The following is a 22,948-nucleotide window of genomic DNA, read 5'->3' on the forward strand; positions in this document are numbered from 1 at the left end:
GGTGGAATTTATTTTTGTTTTTGGGGGGTTGATGGTTTTTTTAACTTTTATTTTAGGTTCAGGGGTACATATGCAGGTTTGTTATATAGGTAAATGCTGTGTCACAGGAGTTTGCTGTACTGATCATTTTGTCACTCAGGTAATAAGCATAGTATCCAATGGGTATTTTGTAATTCATCTTTGTTGCATGTTAAGATAGGGATCTAATTTTGTTTCTCTTTATTAAATGAGCCTACTTTCTCATCATCCATCCATTCCTTTCCCAAAGATTAATAGGCACCTTTTATCATATATAAAATTTCCACATATACATGGAAAGGATTTTATTTTATTTTATTTTATTTTATTTTATTCTATTTTATTTTATTTTGAGATGGAGTCTCACTCTGTTGCCCAGGCTGGAGTGCAGTGGTGTGATCTCAGCTCACTGCAAACTCCATCTCCCAGGTTCAAGCAATTTCTTCCACCTCAGCCTCCGGAGTAGCTGGGACTACAGATGCGTGCCACCAGGCCCAGCTAATTTTTGTATTTTTAGTAGAGACAGGGTTTCACCACATTGGCCAGGCTGGTCTCAAACTCCTGACTTCATGATTCTCCCACCTCGGCCTCCCAAAGTGCTGAGATTACAGGGGTGAGCCACTGCGCCCAGCCAGGATTTTATTTTTATTGTATCTTTGTCTCACACTGTCCTCCTATCAGTTCAAATGTTTACAAAACACGAATATTTTCTTTTTCACCATGTACCTTTAACATTCACAGCAACCCTGAGCAGTATTGTCTCTGTCTCTTAAATGAGCAGACAGAGGCTCAGAAAGGCTATATTTAGTTAGCCTAAAGCTCACATCATGCTGGATGACACACCAAGAATTCTGATTTCAAACTAACTGCTCTTTTCCCAGACTACCTGCTGCCTGTTTAAGCACCTAGTTTCTTATATCTAACTTCATCTATTTATTTAAATATTCGTTGAACACCCATGATGTTCCAGACACTGTTCTAGGTTCTAAGACAATGGCAGAAAACAAGCCAGATAAAAATCCGTGCCATCAGAGAGCTTACATGGCAGAGGGCTCAGGGTAGCTCTGAACACAGAGGTGACACCTGAGAAATACCGTATTTGATGACAAAGACTGTTCTAGTACCTACTTTGTATCCATCCTTCCAAGAGCTGGGGCTTCAGCTTGTTTGGAGAGTCAAAGGAAGGCTGTGGACATTCCCCTGACTCTAATTAGTAACTGAACCCCCAAGTCCAACAAGGAACTTGAAGTCAACCAGGTTATGACTCTTCCTTTGAGAAATTTCAACAATTTTCTTTAGTATGCTAGAGACACCATTTTCTGCTTTCCTTTGACATCTGAACTAAATGAAGAACTTACCTCTTATTGTCTAACCCAACTCCCTACAGCCATTATCAAGCCTGGTTTCAGAATGTCCTTGGTAGAGATGGACAGTGGAGTTTCCACCATCATTAAAGCCCCTTACGGAGAGCTCCCTTCTCATTTTAAAATGTTTTCACACTTAAGACCAGAAATAAAGTCAAACTGATGTAATGCACTATACTTCATAGTCACAGATCAATTTAAGATTACTAAAAATTGACTACAGGATTTAATCATTTAAACAGTACTCTGGTCTATCTCGCGGGCCTTAGCAGAGAAAAATTAATTCCTGATAAATGGATGGCAAGATCCAATTTCCCTTTTAATAAATAGTCATTGGTAGGGGGAAAGGGGAACTAGGGACAGCATTGTTAAAAGATACAAAATTACAGCTAGTGGCTGGGCACAGTGGCTCACACCTGTAATCCTGACAGTTTGGAAGGCTGAGGTAGGTGGATCACTTGAGGCCAGGAGTTCAAGACCAGCCTGGCCAACGTGGTGAAACCCTGTCTCTACTAAAAATACAAAAATTAGCTGGGCGTGGTGGTGTATGCCTGTAATTCCAGCTACTTGAGAGGCTGAGGCAGGAGAATCACTTGAACCCAGGAGGCGGAGGTTGCAGTGGGCCAAGATCACGCCACTGCACTCCAGCCTGGGCGACAGAGCAAGACTCTGTCTCAATAAAAAAACAACAACAACAACACACGCACACACAAAACAAAACAAACAAGGTTACAGCTAGACAGGAGGAATAAGTTCTAGTGTCCTATACCACTGCAGGGTCACTAGAGTTAATAAAATATGGTTTCTAGTAACTATAAGGAGGACACTGAATGTTCCCAACACAAAGCAACGATACATGTTTGAGAGGATGGATATGCTAATTATTCTAATATGATCACTATACCTTATATGTATGGAAACATCACTATTTACCCCACAAATATGTACAATTATTATACATCACTTTTAAATAAATAAATAAATAAATAATAGTAATTGGATCTTCAGCAGGGCCCATGGGCACCCTAAATAAAGACTGTATTTCCCAGCCTGCCATGTGACCATGGATTCATTTCCGGCCTATAGAATGTAGGCAACTTCTCAGTCATGTCTTTAAGAGGAGACTGTTCATCCCTTCCCTTTTCTGGCTTTCCATCGGCTCGTAGGGGACCTAATGGGGAACCCCTGGGCTGTGGGGATGTGAGGAATACCCTATGAATGGCACAGTGAAAAACTAAGAACCTGCACCCCTCTTGGCCTGTAGAATAGAGCCTTACTACCAGCTGGGACTTTAACCAATAGAGAAATCAGCTTCCCTCTGGTCTAGGTCACTGATGTCTAGTTCCCATTCAACCAAACCTAATAATCTCACTAATGCTCCCCAATGTCCAGCCGTGCTCCCTGTTCTTCCTAACATCCACCTTCAGGCCTTCAAGCTGCTACAATTGAAATAATTTTTCTTCTCATCTTTAGTGAAATGATGTTCTTGTTCTGGTTCTTTAGTGAATTGCTGTCCACTTCTGCCAACAATGAGTGTCAAAGAATATGCCTTATATTAGAGTAACTTTTTGTCAAGCTCTACGTTGGGGCAGCTATAATTCTTTCACATTTTAAGAATTGGCCAGGCACGGTGGCTCATGCCTGTAATCCCAGAACTTCGAGAGGCCAAGGCAGGTGGATCACTTGAGGCCAGGAGTTCAAACCCAGCCTGACCAGCCTGGCCAACATGGCAAAACCCCATTTCTACTAAAAATACAAAAATTAGCTGGGCATGGTGGCACATCTCTGTAATCCCAGCTACACAGGAGGCTGAGGTGGGAGGATCACCTGGGCTCAGGAGGCAGAGGTTGTAGTGAGCCAAGACTGCTACTGCACTCCAGCCTGGGCAACAGAGAGAGGCTCTGTCTCAAAAAAAAACAAAAAACAAAAAACAAAAAAACAACAACAACAAAAAAAAAAAAACAAGAATTGAGTTGCCAGACCATTAAGAACTTTATAATTTTTTATTATTTTACTATTTAAAACTTTTAATCTTGAAATTGGTTAACCTAACGTAAAAACTAACCATATGTTTTTATACATTATATACACTTGAGAAATAAATAGTCTTCTAAATAGCATTTTTTAAAAAGCATCATTATATACAACTGAGGCTTCAAGCCAGGTATACAAATATACAACTTACTGAGAATTCAATTCGCAAAGCTTCCATGAGTAAAAACAGAAGTCAGAAGTGACCAGGATGTACAGCCAATAATATGGGTTGAGCATCCCTAATCCAAAAATCCAAAATACGAAATGCTCCAAAATCCAAAACTTTTTGAGCACCAACAAGAAAACAAGTGGGAAAACCCCTCACATAAGTACTCACCACAAACTGTGCTTCATGTACATGATTATTTAAAATATTGTACAAAATTTACCCTCAGGCTATGTGGATAAGGTGTAAATGACACATAAATGAATTTTGTGTTTAGACTTGGGTCTTATTCCCAAAATATCTCATTATGTATATGCAAATATTCCAAAATCTGAAAATAATCTAAAATTTGAAACACTTCTGGTTCCAAGCATTTTGGATAAGGGATACTCAACCTATACAAGCTTCACTTTGGCTAGAAAGCAATCACAGAAACAAGAGAAGCACATAATTGGCTTAAGAACATATCTTGAATTAAGACTCAACTGGTTATGTCTTCAGAAGTTTAACAGTGATACAACTTTGGCATGATACAGATTAAAATCGTGTCCTTAGAAAACCTAAGTACAAAGAAAATCATTCTTCCTCCCCAACTTGGTATCACACTTCCTCCCGAATATCAGACATAAAAAGTCCAACCCCTTGGCACAGATGTTCTTCTGGTTATACATTAATAAAAGGGCTTAGGATTTTATGGATGGCTCTATTAAAAGAAAAAAAAAACAAAAAAGTCCTTGTGTGTCTCACATCTGGGGCATATTGGTGGGAATTGGCTGCAAACGTCTTCATGGAGTTTCAGAGACAGACTTTGCCTCCAGGAAATCTGAGTCCTCTCCCTGGCTACACCACTAACTAGGTATATAAGTCTAGGCATGTGACTGAACCTCACTAAGCTTCGGTTTTGTAAATAGGGATAACAATAGCTGCCCTTCTCCCCCTACTCTAATTAGGTAATGCACACACAAATCTTTTGAAAAGTGTAAGTGTCTCAGATATTGTGTGTGTTAATTCAAATCAAGATCTAGAATCAGTGGGTTTTCCAAGGAGTTCAACAAGAAAAGGCACTGGTATTAAAACAAAATATTTCAAGGAGGAAAAAAGCACTGTATTAAATCTCAGAACCAGCTCCGTCTGGCAGGTGCCGGTTTCTGTGTACACAGATGTGTATTACATATGTCATACCTTCTATCTCCCTAAACAGAAGAGATTTGCTCCAAAGCAGTTACATCTGGCAACCAGCCATCATTCTGGCCCCAGCATGTATGATACTCTGCTTGCTATTCTGCTAGTGATCAAACATGTCACTCATAGGGGAGGTGGCACATAATAACTAAGAAGAAATAGAAACCACTTAAAGCCTCAGGGTCCCTGATGCTTATATCCTATAGCCTCCGCCAGGCCCCAAGTGCCTTTCCCCATGCATATACACATATACCATCCAAACAGAAAGAGGGTCTAGAAATCCCAACTCCACTGGGTTCCAAATGGAGAGGCTCAGTAATATATCCACTGCCACATTCTAACTAATTTTAAGTGTTCAATAAACATTTGCTCAATTAAAAAATGAACAACAGGCCAGGCATGGTGGCTCATGCCTGTAATCCCAGCACTTTGGGAGGCCGAGGTGGGCGGATCCCAAGGTCAGGAGATCGAGACCATCCTGGCTAACACGGTGAAACCCTGTCTCTACTAAAACACCAAAATTAGCCGGGCATGGTGGCAGGCACCTGTACTCCCAGCTACTCGGGAGGCTGAGGCAGGAGAATGGTGTGAACCCGGGAGGCGGAGGTTGCAGTGAGCTGAGATTGCGCCACTGCACTCCAGCCTGGGCCACAGAGCAAGACTCCATCTCCAAATAAAAAAAATGAACAACAGAAATATAAGAAAGCCAATTATGTGTGCTTCAGAGAGCAAGCTGGGGAGCAGGACGGAATGGCTAAGATGTAACCAGTGTGGTCAGTGCAACCCATAAGAATTCCAACAGTCAGGGTCTGAACAAGATACCAGACCTGCCATTCTGACAAGAGTCAGCTCCCATTGGAAGGACTTCTCACTAAGGCTCAAGGCAGGCTGAGCAGCTGACAGCCTTCTACACAGGGCCTCTTCGGAGCCAGCATTCCTTGTCAAGCAGACTACAGGCTCGCCCAGCAACTGAGAAACCAATCCAGTGTGCACGGGAGGCCCCGGGCACCCAGCTGCTTACACATAAGTCTGGACTTGGTGGTCTAGAGGTGTGGACAGAGGTTTGGAGTTAGAGCTATTCAAGAGAGGCAGCAAGAGCTATAGCAGCGTACAGTCCCCTCCCACGAGGAATCCCGGCCATCACAGGAGACCAGTTGTTCCCGGAGCTCCAGGGTCAAGGCTGAGAAGAATCCTCCCATTGGTGGGTCCTCAGCAGTAACTCTCCTCCATGTGCTTGGATAGCAGGCAGTCTTCCAGTCTTGCTGGCAAGACTTGCCAGGGCACTCTCAGGGAAGCTCCACAGTGGGACTGAAAGAAACCATGTGAGAGTGGCATTCATTAGCTCACGCACCAGCAAACATGCAAACCTGTATTCAGGGTGTGCTCTGTCAACCTCAAGGCCAAACTTTCTGACACTCCACAGGACTATTTTACCTGTATTCCTTTCAGAATAAATGGACAAGGTCTTGAGTGCTGCCTTCTCTCCCTAACCTGAGAAGCCACAAATGCACTTTGAGAAACACCATGCTGCAGCACTCTCTGGACCCTGAGTTGAGTACATCACAGTTCTTGCATTGACATATTTAGCACAATATCCACTCACAACACACACACACACACACACACAATCACAGACACACAAGTGTGGGGAGAACTATCAAAGCATCCTCCTTGCCTTGACCTAGAAATACAAGAGAAACACTGTATTGGCAGGAAGCGGGCAAGACTGAGAGTTGGGAGACCTGGATTCTAGTCTCAGTTACATGAACAAACCACTGAACCTCTCTGAATCTCAGGTTCCTTACCAGTGAACATGTGAACAGCATCCATGTCAGGAGGGAGGATGCTGAACATGTTACATATGATGCTATGACTTCCTAATGTTCATTTATTACTTGGGCTCCTACTGTTTTTGAGGGAAATGGAAAGGACAGCTTGTTTTCTAAAATTAGTAGTGAGAGGGTGAGTCATAGAGTTCTCAGGTATATGAATTCCAAAGTGGGAAAGAAGAATAAATATCTTAGCCTTTATCAGAAGAACAGCCATCCTGACTTGGCACAGTGACTCATGCCTACAAACCCAGTACTTCGGGTGGTCGAGGCAGGTAGATCACTTGAGCCCAGGAGATAGAGACCAGCCTGGGCAACATGGTGAAACCTCATCTCTACAAAAAATACAAAAATTAGCCAGGCATGGTGGCGCATTCCTGTAATCCAAGCTACTCAGGAGGCTGAGGTAGGAGGATCATCTGAGCCCAAGGAGGTCGAGGCTGCAATGAGCTGTGATCCTGCCACTGTACTCCAGCCTGGGTGACAGAGCAAGACCCTGTCTCAATAAAAAAGAATAGCCTTCCTTAGCCATCTTTTCTGGGTGTGTCCAATCTACATGGTTGTCTGGAGGATAAATGAAGTTAATATATGTGGAAACACTTTGAAATGTATACATTTAAATACATAAAGATTTACAATTGTTATAATAGTAGAAAATCATATGAGCCTACACTAGACCGAGTCCCTTAATTAGATGGCATGAGTCCTGTGATGATGGTGCTTGTGGTCATGTTGAGCTCCTAAACAGGAGACAGAGCAGCTGGGATGCAGCCCAGCCTCGGGGGTGGCAAACGGTTCATCACAGGGGCCCCAGAGCATGGGCACAGCTGCCTGATAATTGATACCCAGACAGAGGCGAGGTGATTCATCTGAGCACATGGAGCCTCGGTGCTCAAGAGCTCAGGCTTTGGAGTAGACTGACCTGCTTCAACTCCCTCTGCCAGCGCTGGGGGCCTTGGGAGAGAAACTTCATCTCCCCGAGCCCCGGTTCCTCGTCTGTACACAGGGATAACAACCCCTGCCTAGTGGGGTTGATGATAAACATCATTATGTAAGTCCCTGGGTGCAGGTTGGGCCCAAGCTAAGTGCTAGGTGTACCACAACACTATTATTATCTAGTACCCTGGTTAGAGCAAGGGGTGGGGACAGGCATGGTGTGGGGAGACAGTCCCCTTCCTCCTCAGCAGGTGTTTCAGCTTAGAAGGCATGTGGCTGGTTCCCCAGGATGAGCCCACTGCCTCACACCATGAGATGGGCCTTCCTCACATCTGAAATAATGGATTGCATCATGGCACAAGGGGATAGTGAAGCATGACAATCCCTTTGTCTCACTTAGCTCCACATACATGAGCATTTCTGTTTCTCAAAAAGGCAGAGGATTGGGGTCGGGCACAGTGACTCAAACCTGTAATGCCAGCACTTTTGGAGGTCAAGGTGGGCAGATCACTTGAGGTCAAGAGTTCGAGACCAACTTGGCCAACATGGCGAAAACCTATCTCGACTAAAAATACAAAAATTAGCTAGGCATGGTAGCAGGCACCTGTAATCCCAGGTACGGGAGGCTGAGGAAGGAGAATCGCTTGGACCCAGGAGGCAGAGGCTGTAGTAAGCCAAGATCACTCCACTTCACTCCAGCCTGGGCGATAGAGCTAGACTTTGTCTCAAACAAACAAAAAAAAGGGTGTGGGAGAATTAGGCCCACACTCACGTGAGTTCTAGAAAACCTAAGAAAGGAGAATATGCTTTGTGCTTCTCTTTGTCTCCCACCCCATTCCCAACCCTGACCTGGTGGCCAAAGGAAGCTAGGAGCCCTTAGGCACCTTCCCACAGCTCTAGTTATTACAGAGAAGATGTCAATCAAAGATGGCAGGGGCCAGGCACAGTGGCTTACGCCTGTAATCCCAGCACTCTGGGAGGCCGAGGCAGGCGGATCACTTGAGCTAAGGTATTCAAGACCAGACTGGGCAACATGGTGAAGCCCTGTTTCTGCAAAAAATGCACAAATTAGCTTGGTGAGGTGTCATGTGCCTGTGGTCCCACCTATTCAGGAGGCAAAGGTGGAAGGATCACCCAAGCCTGGGAAGGTCAAGGCTGCAGTAAGCCAGGATCATGACACTGCACTCCAGCCTGGGTAATAGAGTAAGACCCTGTCTCAAAGGAAAAAAAGAAAAAAAAAAAAAAAAAAAGATACTTCAAAGATGGCAGGCAGGGGCACCAACCCAGGGACTTAGTTACAGAGACAATCTCATGCCAGTAGGGTCATGTGCAATGAACCCCTACAGGTTGAGGCAGGACAAAATGCAGAAGAGACATTAACATTTCCAACATCATATCTACAGTATTTCACTTGCTTCTTTATCTCCTCGCAAAAGGTCAGCTTCTTTCTTTTTTTTTTTTCCTTTTTTTCTTTTCTTTTCTTTTCTTTTTTTTTTTTGAGACAGAGTCTCACTCTGTCACCCAGGCTGCAGTGCAGTGGTGTGATCTCAGCTCACTGCAAGCTCCGCCTCCCGGGTTCATGCCATTCTCCTGCCTCAGTCTCCCAAGTAGCTGGAACTACAGGTGCCCACCACCCCACCCAGCTAATTTTTTATATCTTTAGTAGAGACAGGTTTTCACCATGTTAGCCAGGATGGTCTCGATCTCCTGATCTCATGATCCACCTGCCTTGGCCTCCCAAAGTGCTGGGATTACAGGCGTGAGCCACTGCAGCCAGCCCTTTCTTTTTGAAACAGAGCTTCATTCTTGTCACCCAGGCTGCGGTCTCAGCTCACTGCAGCCTCCACCTCTCAGGTTCAAGCGATTTTCCTGCCTCAGCCTCCCAAGTAGCTGGGATTACAGGCATGTGCCACCACACCCAGCTTCTTAGTAGTAGTAGTGGTAGTAGTAGTAGTAGTAGTAGTAGTAGTAGCAGTAGTAGTAGTAGTAGAGACCGGGTTTCACCATGTTAGCCAGGCTGTCTCAAACTCCTGACCTCAGGTGATCTGCCTGCCTCGGCCTCCCGAAGTGAGCCACCACGCCCGGCCCAGCTTCTTGAAGAGATTTTTATCTGTTTTGTTCATGCTATGTCCCTCGCACCCAGATCCATCCCCAGCACATGCTAGGAGATCATCACGTCAACATGTCCTGGGTGGAACATATGAAAACGTCCTGGTTACCTGGTTTCATTTTTCATCCTCCAGCCATCCCGACACTTGCGAAACCAGAGCTCCCGGCCTGGGGATATGCTGGTGTTCTCAGGGTCTTCTGCACAAAATGTCAGTCTAGGAAGGAAAAGAAACCATTGATGTAGCCAGAACTTTAGGGGGAATCCAGCTGTGCTTTCTGGATTCAAGGCAGATGGGTGAGGAGGCAGGGGTGAAATTTTCATGCCATGTCCTGACTCAAACGCCTTCAGAATTCCCCATCGCTACTGCAGGGACTCTAAACTGTGTCTCACGTTGAAGCTTCCATGATTCAGCCTCATGTAGCCTCAGCCAGACCTCTCCCCGCTGCTTCCCTCTGTCTATCCAAAAGGCCACCTGCCTGTCAAGGCCATAGCCTCTCAGAAGCCTCCCTGACTGCCTGAGCCCTCATTAACCTAACCCTCCCTTGGCCTTTCAACTGGTTACAAAGTATGTCCTTATATAAATATTGCTTTTGTTAGTGTTGCTACTTCTTGCAACATACAGTTAAAAAAAAAAAAAACACGTTTTATTTTAAAACCTTATGCCCTATGTGAAATTGCTTGCTGATTTCCGTGGTTGACTTCTCCACTAGACCGTAAACTTGAATGGAGTGATTCAAAGTACCTCTAGTCCAGTGCTCTGTAAATATCCATTGGCAAGAGCAACTGCAACTCAGCCGCAAGTCCAAATCAAAGACTCAGCAAACGGACAGCCAAGACCCACAAGAAAGAATCAGGGCCTAATAACCATTTCCCTGTAACTTATGGCTGCCCCACGCAGCCTCGGGGGTGTGTGATTAGCGTGACCACGTAATCCTTAAGTGTGTGGGGCACCTGACCCTGGAGCTGAGGCAGGACAAAAGCCCCATTCAGAACAGTTTAAGAACCTTTCCCAGGAAGCCCTAAGGACCTTAGGACCTATATGTTTAAACACATATAAAAACATGACCTATCTCACGCACAATCAGGAAATGCAAATTCAAACAACAGCAGGGGGCCCATTCACACCTAACAAAATGACAAGAACGTCCCACCAGACATGGATGAAAAGGAGGGAAAAGGGAACTCTTCATCCATAGTTAAGATGGAAAATTAGTTCCACCACTCTGGAGACAGATTCAATCATATCTGTTCAGGCTGGAGAATGCATATACTACAACCCAGCACTTCCACTGTTTGGAACACATGCTGAAAAACAGCCCTCACACACATGTGCACGAGGCAAATGCAGAGGATGTTCATCTCAGCACCATCTGTAACTACAAAGAAGCAATAACAACTTAACTTATTCAGCAGAACAATGGCAAAACTATTTGTGCAATGGTGATTTACATACAGAGTTAAACAACAATAGATTAGATCTTTAGGTTTGGATAAATTTCACAAACAATATTAGAATGAAAAAATCAAATTGTAAAATATTATGTCCACTCATGTAAAATTCAGAAGCATCCAAAACAATTCTATACATTGTTTATGTATACAAACAGAAGCACTAAGGGGGCCGGGCGCGGTGGCTCACACCTGTAATCCCAGCACTTTGGGAGGCCAAGGCAGGCCGATCACCTGAGGTCAGGAGTTTGAAACCAGCCTGGCCAACACAGCAAAACCCCATCTTTACTAAAAATACAAAAATTAGCTGGGCATGGTGGCACACACCTGTGATCTCAGCTACTCAGAAAGCTGAGGCAGGAGAATCACTTGAATCCGGGAGGCAGAGTTTGCAGTGAGCCAAGATTGTGCCACTGTACTCCAGCCTGGACAACAGAGCAAGACTCAGTCTCAAAAGAAAAAAAAAAGTACTAATGGTATAAAAACATGATGGAAGGAAACACACTAACATTTGTTAATATTGAAATATTAGTTACATTTGGTTTGAAAGAAGAAGGGTAGAGCAGAGAAGGACACAGGGGCTTCAACTGTATCTATAATGCTTTAGTTTTTAAAAATCTTATATCTAAACCCATATGGAAAACTATTTATACTTTTAAGTCTCAATGGTGATTTAATAGGTGTTTATTTTATTTGAAATATTTTATTTATAAGTGATCATCTTCCTGCTATCACACCCATGGGTATAGTTTGCACCTGCGAGGGCCAAGAGAAGTAAAAAGATACACAGTCTAGACCACCCCCAGTTCACAGGTTTCTAGACTAGAATCATTCAGCTGAGGGCTCCAAGCCTCCACTTCACTTCCCTCTGCTGCCAAGTTGTGCCACAGATGATGAATGTAAACCAGACATGGCCGGAATTATAATGGAGAAAATGCCAGAGGAGGGACAAAGAGGGGGGCAGTTGCCTCCTCCCATGCCAAGGCTGGCAGTGACCTCTCTAGAGGTCAGCTGAAGGACTTGGTTAAAGAAACTCTCCCTTCTTGACAAAGGTCTCACAGGCTTCCCTGGCTTCTGTTTAGAAAGAAGCCTGCTCAGGGAGTCAAGGCACGGTGTTAGGAGCTGATAGAAAGGTCTGGATCTTTTATGCTAGGCTTGGGGTTAAAAGAAATGGGAAACTGCCAGCTAGTGTGGCACAGAGGATTCTCTGTGACTTGCAGTTAGGACCACAGCCCCACATCCTTGACTTACAACCTCTGAAGGAGAGTTAATGATGCTCTGAAAATCAGATGCTGGGGAAAACCAGCTCCTCCCACAGATCTCATCCATGGGGGCTCCCTGGACGTGATACTCCAGTCTGCTCTGGTCAGAAGCAAGCAAAGCCTTTTGTCTGCATGGATCCCACAGTAAACAGATCAACAAGGCAGCACTCCTAAAAAGCCCGGTCCAAGAGAAGTCCCCCTCCTCCAGGCTAACATAAGGCCTGGCAAACAGGGCCAGGGCTGAATTCCTGCCTCCACTGGCCCACCCTTCTCCCCGAGGGCCTATGTTCAGGGCATGAGATGCATAACAGTTGATAGAAGGCTTGATCTGGAAGTCACTTGTCCTTGCAAAGGTGTTTGAGGTTTTACCTGCATGCTGGAGGGAAGGATTGAGGGTGGATGCAGCAAAGGAAAGGAAATGGCAGAGGCACAGCCTTCTGTTCCCCACCTACACCAGGCAGAAGAAGGAGCAGGAGGCACTTACTTCCGCTGGGTTTCCCCAGACTTCACCCGGATGCGCCTGATACTCAGCTCCCGTCCGGGGTTGCGGGGTTGAGACAGGTAGCTGCGAAGCTCCTTCCACAGGTTGTACCAAGACTGAGAGGCCCCCTCCCAGGTGAGCTGGATTTTCAAGAGGTCTCCCAAGTCCTCCTCGGTGTAGACCAGGAAGGTATTGGTGGCATTCTGCTCGATCCGCTCCACTCTACAAGTTGGAGAGAAGCTGATCTCACTCCCCTGACAGCTAGAAAACTGCCACACTGTGTGGGGTGACACAGTGGCAGTAACAACCCCACACAGACAGGAGAGAGACAGTGTGAGTCCTTCCCCCACCTCTAACCCTCTACCTCCCACCAGCAAGACCAAGATGGAAGCTGAGGTGTACTCCACATGGGCCGAACTAACCCTGCCCACAGCACTCCAGCTTCTTACCAAAACCATTCCTGGGCACCCCCTCCACCCCCCTTATGCTACTTCCTGAAAATACAGAACCAAGAAAAAACACAATAAGAAAACACAAAGAAGTCACTTCCCCACTCAAGTGCGCTGTTCCGCTCAGCCCACAGGCATCTGTCTCCCCCGAACTCCTAGCTGCTTCCTGTCTGTCCCTCTCATTTGGCTTGGCTTCGTCTGCTTGCCCCATCTGTGTGTAAGTATGCATATGCATGTACAAACCTGGTCTCCCAGCTAGACCCTGAGCCCTGAAAAGTGAGCTACTTTGATGATGTTTCATCACAATCCCAACATTACTTGGCACGACGCTTTGTCCCTGGTGGATACTCAACAAATAATACAGATTGCTATGCACCCCTCCCATAGCCACATCATTAGGAAAGGTCCAGGGATGACGTTTATGAAATTCCAGATTGCCTGAAGCCTCATCAGGCATTGCCTGGAATGAAACAGCAGTTTCTGCCCAGTTGATACAGCCGCTGATCTAGCAGCTTCTCATGATGCTGATTCATCCCAGGAACTTTCCTCCCTGAAACGCTGAGTCAGAGCTTGGTAGAGAAGGTGCAGCAGGAGAGAGGACTGCAGAGGCCAGCCAGACCACCTGGCTCCTCCCCAAGCAGTCGGACTCCACTATCCTGCATGCTGCACTTGTTCACACGCTCCCTTGTGCTCTCTCAATCTCAAACCAATCTGTTCTCTATCCCAAACCCAGCAAGGGAAACTGATGACTTACATTTCCAGTGGCAGAGTCTGGGAATCTGCATTAGTGCCATAAAGGGTAACATAAAAGGTGGGCTCAATTTCTCCCATGTTCTTGTAACTGAAGACATGGATTTTCATCTGATAATGGTAAACTGCAGAGACAGCAAAACAAAGATGCTTGTAACCCTTGCTTGTCATCACAGGACACCCCGACCCAAACTGAGTCACCCAGCACAGAGATTTTAGGGCTGGTGTTCTTTTGGTTGAGCCCAACCTGCAGCCCCCATCTGCTCTTGTTCTGTCCAATGCCATAAGAGGCCACTGCAGTCTAGAAGAAGGAGCCCTGTGCTTGGGGGTTAGATCTTTTGAGGATTTTCACTTAGCTACTTTCTAACTATGTGCCCCTGGATTAAGGACCAAGATATTAACCTCTCTGAGCCTCAACCTCCTCATAGTAAAATAATACCCACAGTACCCAGAACACCTTGTGATTTTACAGTGCATTATAAAAACGTAACATGTCATTTTGGTTCACTGTTCATCTGCCTTACGTTTCTTGTGATGATCAAATGAGAAAACAAACATGAAACAGCTTTGAAAGTTAAATGCAAGATAAAAATTCAAGATACTGATATTGTGATCATGGACTGATAGCCACATCACAAAAGGGGTCCCCACTGTTTATTTTGTAAAGATTCCCTTTCCTAGGACATGCACAGTGTAATCTGATTTGCAATGATTTGATTGAATTGTGCTGGCCACTTCTCCTGGGCTAGCGTGCCCTGCTCTGCAGCATGGTATTAAGAAGGAGGTATAAGGGCCTTCCTCAGGGATGCTTCAGGGACTGAAGGTTACCTTTGAAAGGCATGCCTGCCCGGGTTTTTAGATACATTTTGCTGTTCCTCTTGTTCCTCATTTTCTTGGCATTGTAGCCAATGCTATTACAACGGTTCTTGCGGCAGCTCAGACAGATCCCCTTCTTGAAGCGATTGGAGTCAGTGCACTGGAAGGCAAAGCTCGGCTTGTCTTGATTCACCAGAGAGTCAACAAAGAGGTGGACGGCCCGCTCATGCTCACATTTTACCACCTCTGTGATTGCTGAGGGTGGGAGAGACAGAAAGCATGCAGGATGAGCTTTTCTCGATGACTAGACACTCAAACAATAAATACTGTAATCCTCATCAGTGATAGCTGTTCATTGTCGCTGTTAGTATTTTCATGTAATTCTTTTGCTTGTTTGTTTGTTTTGAGACAGGGTCTCACTCTGTTGCCCAGGCTAGAGTGCAGTGGGATAATCATGACTCACTGCTCACAGCAGCCTCAACCTCCGAGGTTCAGGTGATCTCTCACCTCAGCCTCCCCAGTATCTGGGACTACAGGCACATGACTACCACACCTGGCTAATTTTTGTAGTTTTTGTAGATAAGGGGTTTCACCACATTGCCGAGGCTGGTCTTGAACTCCTGGGCTCAAGCAATCTTCCCACCTTCACCTCCTAAAGTGCCGGGATTACAGATGTGAGCCGCTGCACCCGGCCTGTGTAATGCTTAATTAATGTCCAGGAAGGTGCTAGGCTCCCATTAAGATGTAGAAGAATTTAAGGCCATTCCTGCTGCCTAACTGTTCACTCTATTGGTGGGAAGACAGCACGAATACACACAAAGCAATAAAGAGCAAGAAAGCCCATATAATAAGTGCTAAGTAGAGTGATGCAGACGAGCTGTGCAGCAGGAGTCACTACCTCCTAATAGGGCTATACAGCCACAGAATGCTGCAAATGGATGAGATCCTAAACATCTCATGCAGGGCTCAGCAAAATATGACTTGCAAGCTGGCTACTTCTTTTTTTTTTTTTTTTTTTTTTTTTTTTTTTTTTTTTTTTTTTTTTTTTTTTTTTTTTTTGCTTTGTTTTGTTTTTGTTTTATAGACAGTATCTCATTATGTGGCCTGGGCTGGCCTGAAACTCCTGGGCTCAAGTGATCCTCACCTGGGCCCAAGCAGTCGTCCTGCTTCAGTCTCCCAAATAGGTGGGACTACAGGTGCACCACACCACGCCTGCTGGCTACCTGTTTTTGTAAATAAAGTTTTATTGGAATAGTTACCCTCATTTGTTTATGTATTATTGTGGCTACTTTCATGCTACATCAACGGAGTTGGAACAGAGGCAATACGGCCCGCAAAGCCTAAAACATGTACTAGCTGATGCTTTAAGAAGATGTTGACCAACTCCATTCTAGTTCAATGCCTTCAATTAAAGATTATGACCCAAAGGTCCATAGGGGTGAGGTAATCTGCTCAGGGTCATACAGACAGTTGGTTACAAAGTTAGGCATACAATTTGGATTTTCTGGTCCAAATAATTTCTGGAATCTTATGAAAAATTTGGCAAAGCCACCCCCAACCCTGCCTCAATGGCACTAGCAGCCTTAAGAGATGTTATCATCTAGCCGGGCATGGTGGCTCACACCTGTAATCGTGAGGGAGGCCGAGGTGGGTGGATCACCTGAGGACAGGAGTTCGAGACCAGCCTGGCCAAAATGGAGAAACCCCATCTCTACTAAAAATACAAAAAATTAACCGGGCATGGTGGTGGGCACCTGTAGTCCCAGCCACGTGGGAGGCTGAGGCAGAGAATCACTTGAACCTGGGAAGTGGAGGATGCAGTGAGCAGAGATCACACCATTGCACTCCAGCCTAGGCAACAAGAGCGAAACTCCATCTCAAAAAAAAAAAAAAAAAAAAAAAAAAACAGAGAGAGAAAAGAAAAAGAAAGAAAAGCCATCATCCTATATTCTGAGGAGGGAGCAAATTCCCCTTGCATGGACCTCCAAACCCTGCAGAACTACTTGGATTAAACTAGGACAGGGAAGACTGAGCAACAGAGCAGGACATGTGGAAGGCAGAGCATCAGAGTGGAGAAAGCTGCCTGGGGTCAAGACAGGAAATGCTGTCAGCATCCAAGGCAGTAAAAGGGTAACAACCCCCCCAAAAATTGGTCAATGCCCTACACCTCAGTTTTAGCAAATTCAGTTCAGCCCAAATCTGCTGAGAATAGGCTCAAGCATTCAGAAGATAAATTTTGGAGCCAGGTGTGGTGGCTTGCACCCGTAATCTCAGGCTGAGGCAGGAGGATTGCTTGTTTCCAGCCTGGGAAACATAGTGAGGAAGAAGGAGAAGAAGAAGAAAAATGTTAAGTGAATGGAAAAAACTTAAATGAAATGCGTTTGCTTCTTTAAAATGTTACCAAAAATTAAAATAGAGTGTATCCATGCTGTGGAATATTATACAGCCTGTAAAAATAATGTTAGTAAATCTGTGTGCTCTGATATTTAAGAATGCCCATAATAGCAAGATGCAGTGGCACATGTCTGTAGTCTCAGCTATTTGGGAGGCTGAGGCAGGGGGATAGCTTGAGCCCAGGAGTTCAAGGCTGTAGTAAGCTGTGAATAGCCACTGCACTCCAACTTGGGCAACATAGCAAGATTCTGGCTGGGTACAGTGGCCCACACCTGTAATCCCAGCACTTTGGGAGGCCAAGGCAGGTGGATCACCTGAGGTCAGGAGTTCGAGACCAGCCTAGCTAACATGCTGAAACCCTGTCTCTACTAAAAATACAAAAAATTAGCCGGGCATGGTGGTAGGTGCCTGTAATCCCAGCTACTGGGGCTGGGACAGGAGAATCGCCTGAATCTGGGAGGCAGAAGTTGCAGTGAGCTGAGATCGTGCTACTGAACTCCAGCCTGGGCAAGAAGAGCGAAACTCCATCTCAAAAAAAAAAGAAAATAAAAAAAAAAGTAAGATTCTGTCTTTTAAAAAAAAGAAATGAAAAAGAATAACCATAACATATTATTACAGGAAAAAAAGAAAGTTGAAAAAAATTAAAATTAAAATAAAGTTGCAGAACAATGTGATTTGGGGGAAAATATGCATGCAACTAATTTGCAAAGAAAAAAGACTAGAAGGATACACACAAAAGCATTTATACTGGCTACATCTGAAGAGTGGAAGTAGGGGTGGGAGTGGGAGTGCCCTTTTGCTTTATGCAAGTCTATAATGCTTGATTTCTTTTTCAACAAACATGTGTATTCTTTTTTGTCATAAAAAGAAATTAATCGGCTGGGCATGGTGGCTCACGCTGTAATCTCAACACTTAGGGAGGCTGAGGCAGGTGGATCACCTGAGGTCAAGAGTTTAAAACCAGCCTGGCCAACATGGTGAAAACCCATCTCTACTAAAAATACAAAATTAGCCAGGCGTCGTGGCGTGCGCCTGTAGTCCCAGCTACTTGGGAGGCTGAGGCAGGAGAATCGCTTGAACCAGGGAGGTGGAGGTTGCGGTGAGCCGAGGACTGCACCATTGCACTCTAGACTGGGCAACAAGAGCAAAACTCCCTCTCAAAAACAAGAAAGAAAAGAAAGAAAAGAAATTAATCAATAACAACTGTGACCTTAAAGCATGGGAAAGCAGGGTAGGAACCACTGGGTCGGTTAGTCTTGGAAGACAATGAGAAACATTAAACACAGTGTTGGAGGCCTCTGGCAGGAGATGAGAATAGTGAACACGTAGTGCCTGCAGCGCTAAAGGCTCGGGCTGATTTAGAAGGAGATGGGATAAACTGAGTCAAACACAAAGCAGAAAACAGGGAACTCACTTCCATATGCAATTGATCCCAAGACATCGTTGAGTCCACAGCCTGGCTGGAAGTCACCCCCATTGGGGTAGATGTCAATGTGGCCCACAGGCATCTGAATACCAATGCTCAAGCCGAAGGAACGCGTGTAGGTGTGGAGGACATCCACAAAATCTGCATCGTCAGGAGAGAGCCTCTTGTGGATGTCAGCCCCTTCAAACATGGGCCCGGCAGGATCCAAACCTGCAGCAGAAGAAGGTCCCAAAACAGCTATGTCAGGTACACAAAGTCAGTGAGTCCTGATTACAAGTTAAGTCTGAGTGTGCAGAATGAAGAAGATGCCTTCTGAGTCCAGCTGGGAGAATCAAGACGTGGAAAGCATGGAAGAAAGTAAGAAACCCATTTCCATATGCAATTGACCCCAAGACATCATTGAGGAAATTAAATCCTATTGTTAATGGAATTTATACTTTCTTCTGAAGCCTTCATGTATCCCAACACCTCAGCCAAACCCCGTAAACTAGCTACAAGGTTCACGCTGCCACACAGCTCCAAGGAACTGCTCCTGTTAAAACTGAAGCAGTTCTAGAAAGAACTCAGACTGCCTAAAACTGAGCCATTTGTCCTATTCATCCTGCCACTGAGCACCTTTCACGTCCTTAATTTTAGCAGAATTTTTACAGAATAACTAAGCTGCCTACATCCTTCTGGAAGGAGAATCCAGTCTCCCCAAACTGAGCTATTTGTATCTGAATTTATTCTTCCCCTTCCTTTAGTTATGAGTCAGGCCCAGGGGTGGAATGGTGAGAGAGAAGAGGACACCCGACACACTGAGAATCCATACATCAGGCCTCCAGAATTCCTCTATTTTGCAGCCACAATGAGAAAACCTTTCTGCCTCCAAACGTTTTGTGTTGAGCAGGCAAGCGGCACTGTTGAGAGCACTGGTTTTCATATTTGAAACTGGGAGCTTGTTAAATTTAAATTCTACCACACAGCTACAAAACATTCTGGAAGGACACACAAGCAACTAGTTACCTGTATGCATGTGCGTTGGGGGAGAGGGTGGGTAAGGGAAATGGACAGATAGTAGAGCAGTAAGACAGACTTTTCACCATCTTTTGATTTGAAAACTGCATTAACATAAAATCGTTCCAAAAAAGAACTTGCAAAGTATAAAATGCAGATTCACAAGTCCCTGAACTCCTAGAGATTCTAGTGGGTAGATATGAATTATGGTGCCTAGAAATAGGTATTCATTCCCCAGATGATCCTAAAAGTAGGCATGCTGTGGGCCAAATATTGAAAAACTTCCCTGTGTTTCACTATCATTTATAAAATAGAACCTGAATTTATACCTTAATTCATACAGTCCATGTGAGATCTTAAGAGACTGAGTTCCCATCAGTATTAGCTACTATTACCAAGCCCAAGTGATTATGGGAACCACATTTAACCCAACCAGAACGGATCTTTGCCCCACAGACACATAGGAAGGACCTGGAGAAAGTTAAGAGATGAAATGTGCCAGAAAGGAAGAGCCGCTGGAACAGTGGTTCACCACTACAAGTGGCTTTGCCCCCCAGGGGACATCTGGCAATGCCTGGAGACCTTTTTGTTGCCCCCATTCTCACGGAGAGAGTTGCTAGCATCTAGCAGGGCCAGGCCAGGAATACAGATAAACATTCTACAGTACACAAGTCAATCCACCCCCAACACACACACACACCCACACACACACACCAAAACCTTACCTGACCCCAAATGTCAATATTGCCTAGGCTGAGAAACCCTGGCCTCGAAACACCAAGGCTGGGAGGGCATGTGACCAATGAGAGTCCTGAAAGGAGGACGTGGGTAACAACCGTTTTCACCAGACCCCAGCACATTAGAACCAGGGAGCCTATCAGGAGACTTGAGATGGTAGCTTCAGGATAAACAAGAGGCAGAGCTACTGTCTGGAGTAGACGGTCAACTTGCAGAACTCATTACTCATATGAGAACTGGTAGAGGCTGAAACATTAAATAGTTTCCACAAATTTAAATAACTTTTTTTTTTTTTTGAGACGGAATCTTGCTCTATCACCCAGGCTGGAGTGCAGTGGCGTGATCTCGGCTCACTGCAGCCTCCACCTCCTGGGTTCAAGCAATTCTCCTGCCTCAGCCTCCTGAGTAGCTGGGATTACAGGTATGAGCCACCACGTCCGGCCAAGTTTAGATAACTTTATGTGCGACCAAGACAGAAAGGGAGCCCAGGCTGCTTGAGGGTTCATCCCTAGCCCAAGACTCAAAAGAAAGATGGCACAAAAGCAGTGTCCTCCCACAATAACCGACGACTACCCATTTCAGAGGCCACAAGGACCACAGTACTGACACAGCAGCCTCTCCCTGCCTCTCACTGTGTCCCCTGGAGGAAAGAGAAAGAGAGAGCAACATTCTGCTTTGCAATCAATACAAGACAGAGGCTCTTTACTCGGTGTGAACAAAGGTCCCCACCAGACGGTCAGTGCCATGGAAACCAGGCTGTACTGGAGGAATGCGGGCAGCTGACAGGGTTTCACAGGCTGGCTGGCAGGCAAGGCTGGGCCTTCACCTACCCAGCCAGAGCCTGCCTGCCCTGCTCTGACTGTCCCTGACACATAGCTGTGGCCCACAGATTCAGGGGCGCAGTGGCACATTTAACTTTTTTAACTAGGGATGAATGACCAGGAGAACTGCCTCCTTAAATAAAGGGGAGATAGAGAGCCCTTGCTTCTTCCATTCAGTCATAGACTCCTCCAAAGTTGCCCTGTCCAGCAAATGGAGCACACACACATGCATGCGTGCAAAACTTCCAGGGCTGTGCATTCTGGCCTGGCAGGGCAGGGCCTGCTGTAGTTCAACAGCTACTTTTTCTTTTTAAGACAGGGTCTCACTCTGTTGCCCAGGCTGGAGTGCAGTGGCCCAAACTCAGTTCACTGCAACCTCCACCTCCTGGGGTCAGGTGATCCTCCCACCTCAGCCTCCCAAGCTAGGATCACAGGCATGCACCACCATGCCTGGCCACTTTATCTCTGTCTGCAGAAGAAAGGCGGCATGGCGCAGCAGTGAGGTGCGTGGGATCCGGAATCTGACAGCATGGGTAGGAGTCCCAGCTCTGCTACTTATAGGGCCCAGGATATTGGGCCCTTTACTCACTGAGTCCCAGTTTCCCCCTCTGTAGAATGTTCAGGGTTGCTATGTGGCTCAGAGATAGCATAAAGCAGCTGTCATACATGAGGTTTTTTTTGTTCGTTTGTTTTTTATTTTTGCTTTTTTTTTTTTTTTTTTTTTTTTTTTGAGATGGAGTCTCGCTCTTGTCACCCAGCCTGGAGTGCAATGGCACGATCTCGGCCCACTGCAACCTTCTCCTCCTGGGTTCAAGTGATTCTCCTGCTTCGGCCTCCTGAGTAGCTGGGATTACAGGCGCCCACCACTATACCCAGCTAATTTTTGTACTTTTAGTAGAGACGGGGTTTCATCATGTTGGCCAGGCTGGTCTTGAACTCCTGACCTCAGGTGATCCACCCAACTCAGCCTCCCAAAGTGCTGGGGTTACAGGCATGAGCCATCGCGCCCAGCCACACATGAGGTATTTAACATTAGCTAGCATCTAGCCTGCACACATGGACGCATTTCTTCAATAAATTCATCTGCTTGCTTACCTGATTATAGCAAACAAGGCACAGGTTCAATTATAAATATATGACTTCTTTCCTAGTATATCACAGGCTTCTCTCAGAAGCCTAAGAAAGTAAAACTCTAGCAAACACCCATCCACACCCTCTNTTTTTTTTTGAGATGGAGTCTCGCTCTTGTCACCCAGCCTGGAGTGCAATGGCACGATCTCGGCCCACTGCAACCTTCTCCTCCTGGGTTCAAGTGATTCTCCTGCTTCGGCCTCCTGAGTAGCTGGGATTACAGGCGCCCACCACTATACCCAGCTAATTTTGTACTTTTAGTAGAGACGGGGTTTCATCATGTTGGCCAGGCTGGTCTTGAACTCCTGACCTCAGGTGATCCACCCAACTCAGCCTCCCAAAGTGCTGGGGTTACAGGCATGAGCCATCGCGCCCAGCCACACATGAGGTATTTAACATTAGCTAGCATCTAGCCTGCACACATGGACGCATTTCTTCAATAAATTCATCTGCTTGCTTACCTGATTATAGCAAACAAGGCACAGGTTCAATTATAAATATATGACTTCTTTCCTAGTATATCACAGGCTTCTCTCAGAAGCCTAAGAAAGTAAAACTCTAGCAAACACCCATCCACACCCTCTGGTCCAAGCAAG

At 45.5% G+C, this 22,948-nt stretch overlaps 1 protein-coding gene across 2 annotated transcripts in view; it reads right to left on the reverse strand.

Moving 5' to 3' along the window:
- Positions 1 to 5,396: 5,396 nt before the first annotated feature.
- The window catches only part of LIPG (lipase G, endothelial type), a 28,565-nt gene continuing 11,013 nt past the window's right edge, over positions 5,397 to 22,948 (reverse strand). For both annotated transcript variants that reach the window (XM_017888649.1, XM_017888648.1), the window contains exons 5-10: positions 18,655 to 18,876; positions 14,859 to 15,101; positions 14,035 to 14,155; positions 12,835 to 13,053; positions 9,749 to 9,853; positions 5,397 to 6,072 (exon numbers count right to left, since the gene is read on the reverse strand). In XM_017888649.1, the coding sequence (XP_017744138.1) occupies positions 6,051 to 6,072; positions 9,749 to 9,853; positions 12,835 to 13,053; positions 14,035 to 14,155; positions 14,859 to 15,101; positions 18,655 to 18,876 (932 nt within the window). In that variant the 3' untranslated portion in view covers positions 5,397 to 6,050. The remainder of the gene's footprint in view (positions 6,073 to 9,748; positions 9,854 to 12,834; positions 13,054 to 14,034; positions 14,156 to 14,858; positions 15,102 to 18,654; positions 18,877 to 22,948) is intronic.

This window comes from Rhinopithecus bieti, unplaced genomic scaffold (genome assembly GCF_001698545.2).
Source record: "Rhinopithecus bieti isolate Rb0 unplaced genomic scaffold, ASM169854v2 scaffold_18295, whole genome shotgun sequence".
Lineage (NCBI taxonomy): Eukaryota > Metazoa > Chordata > Mammalia > Primates > Cercopithecidae > Rhinopithecus > Rhinopithecus bieti.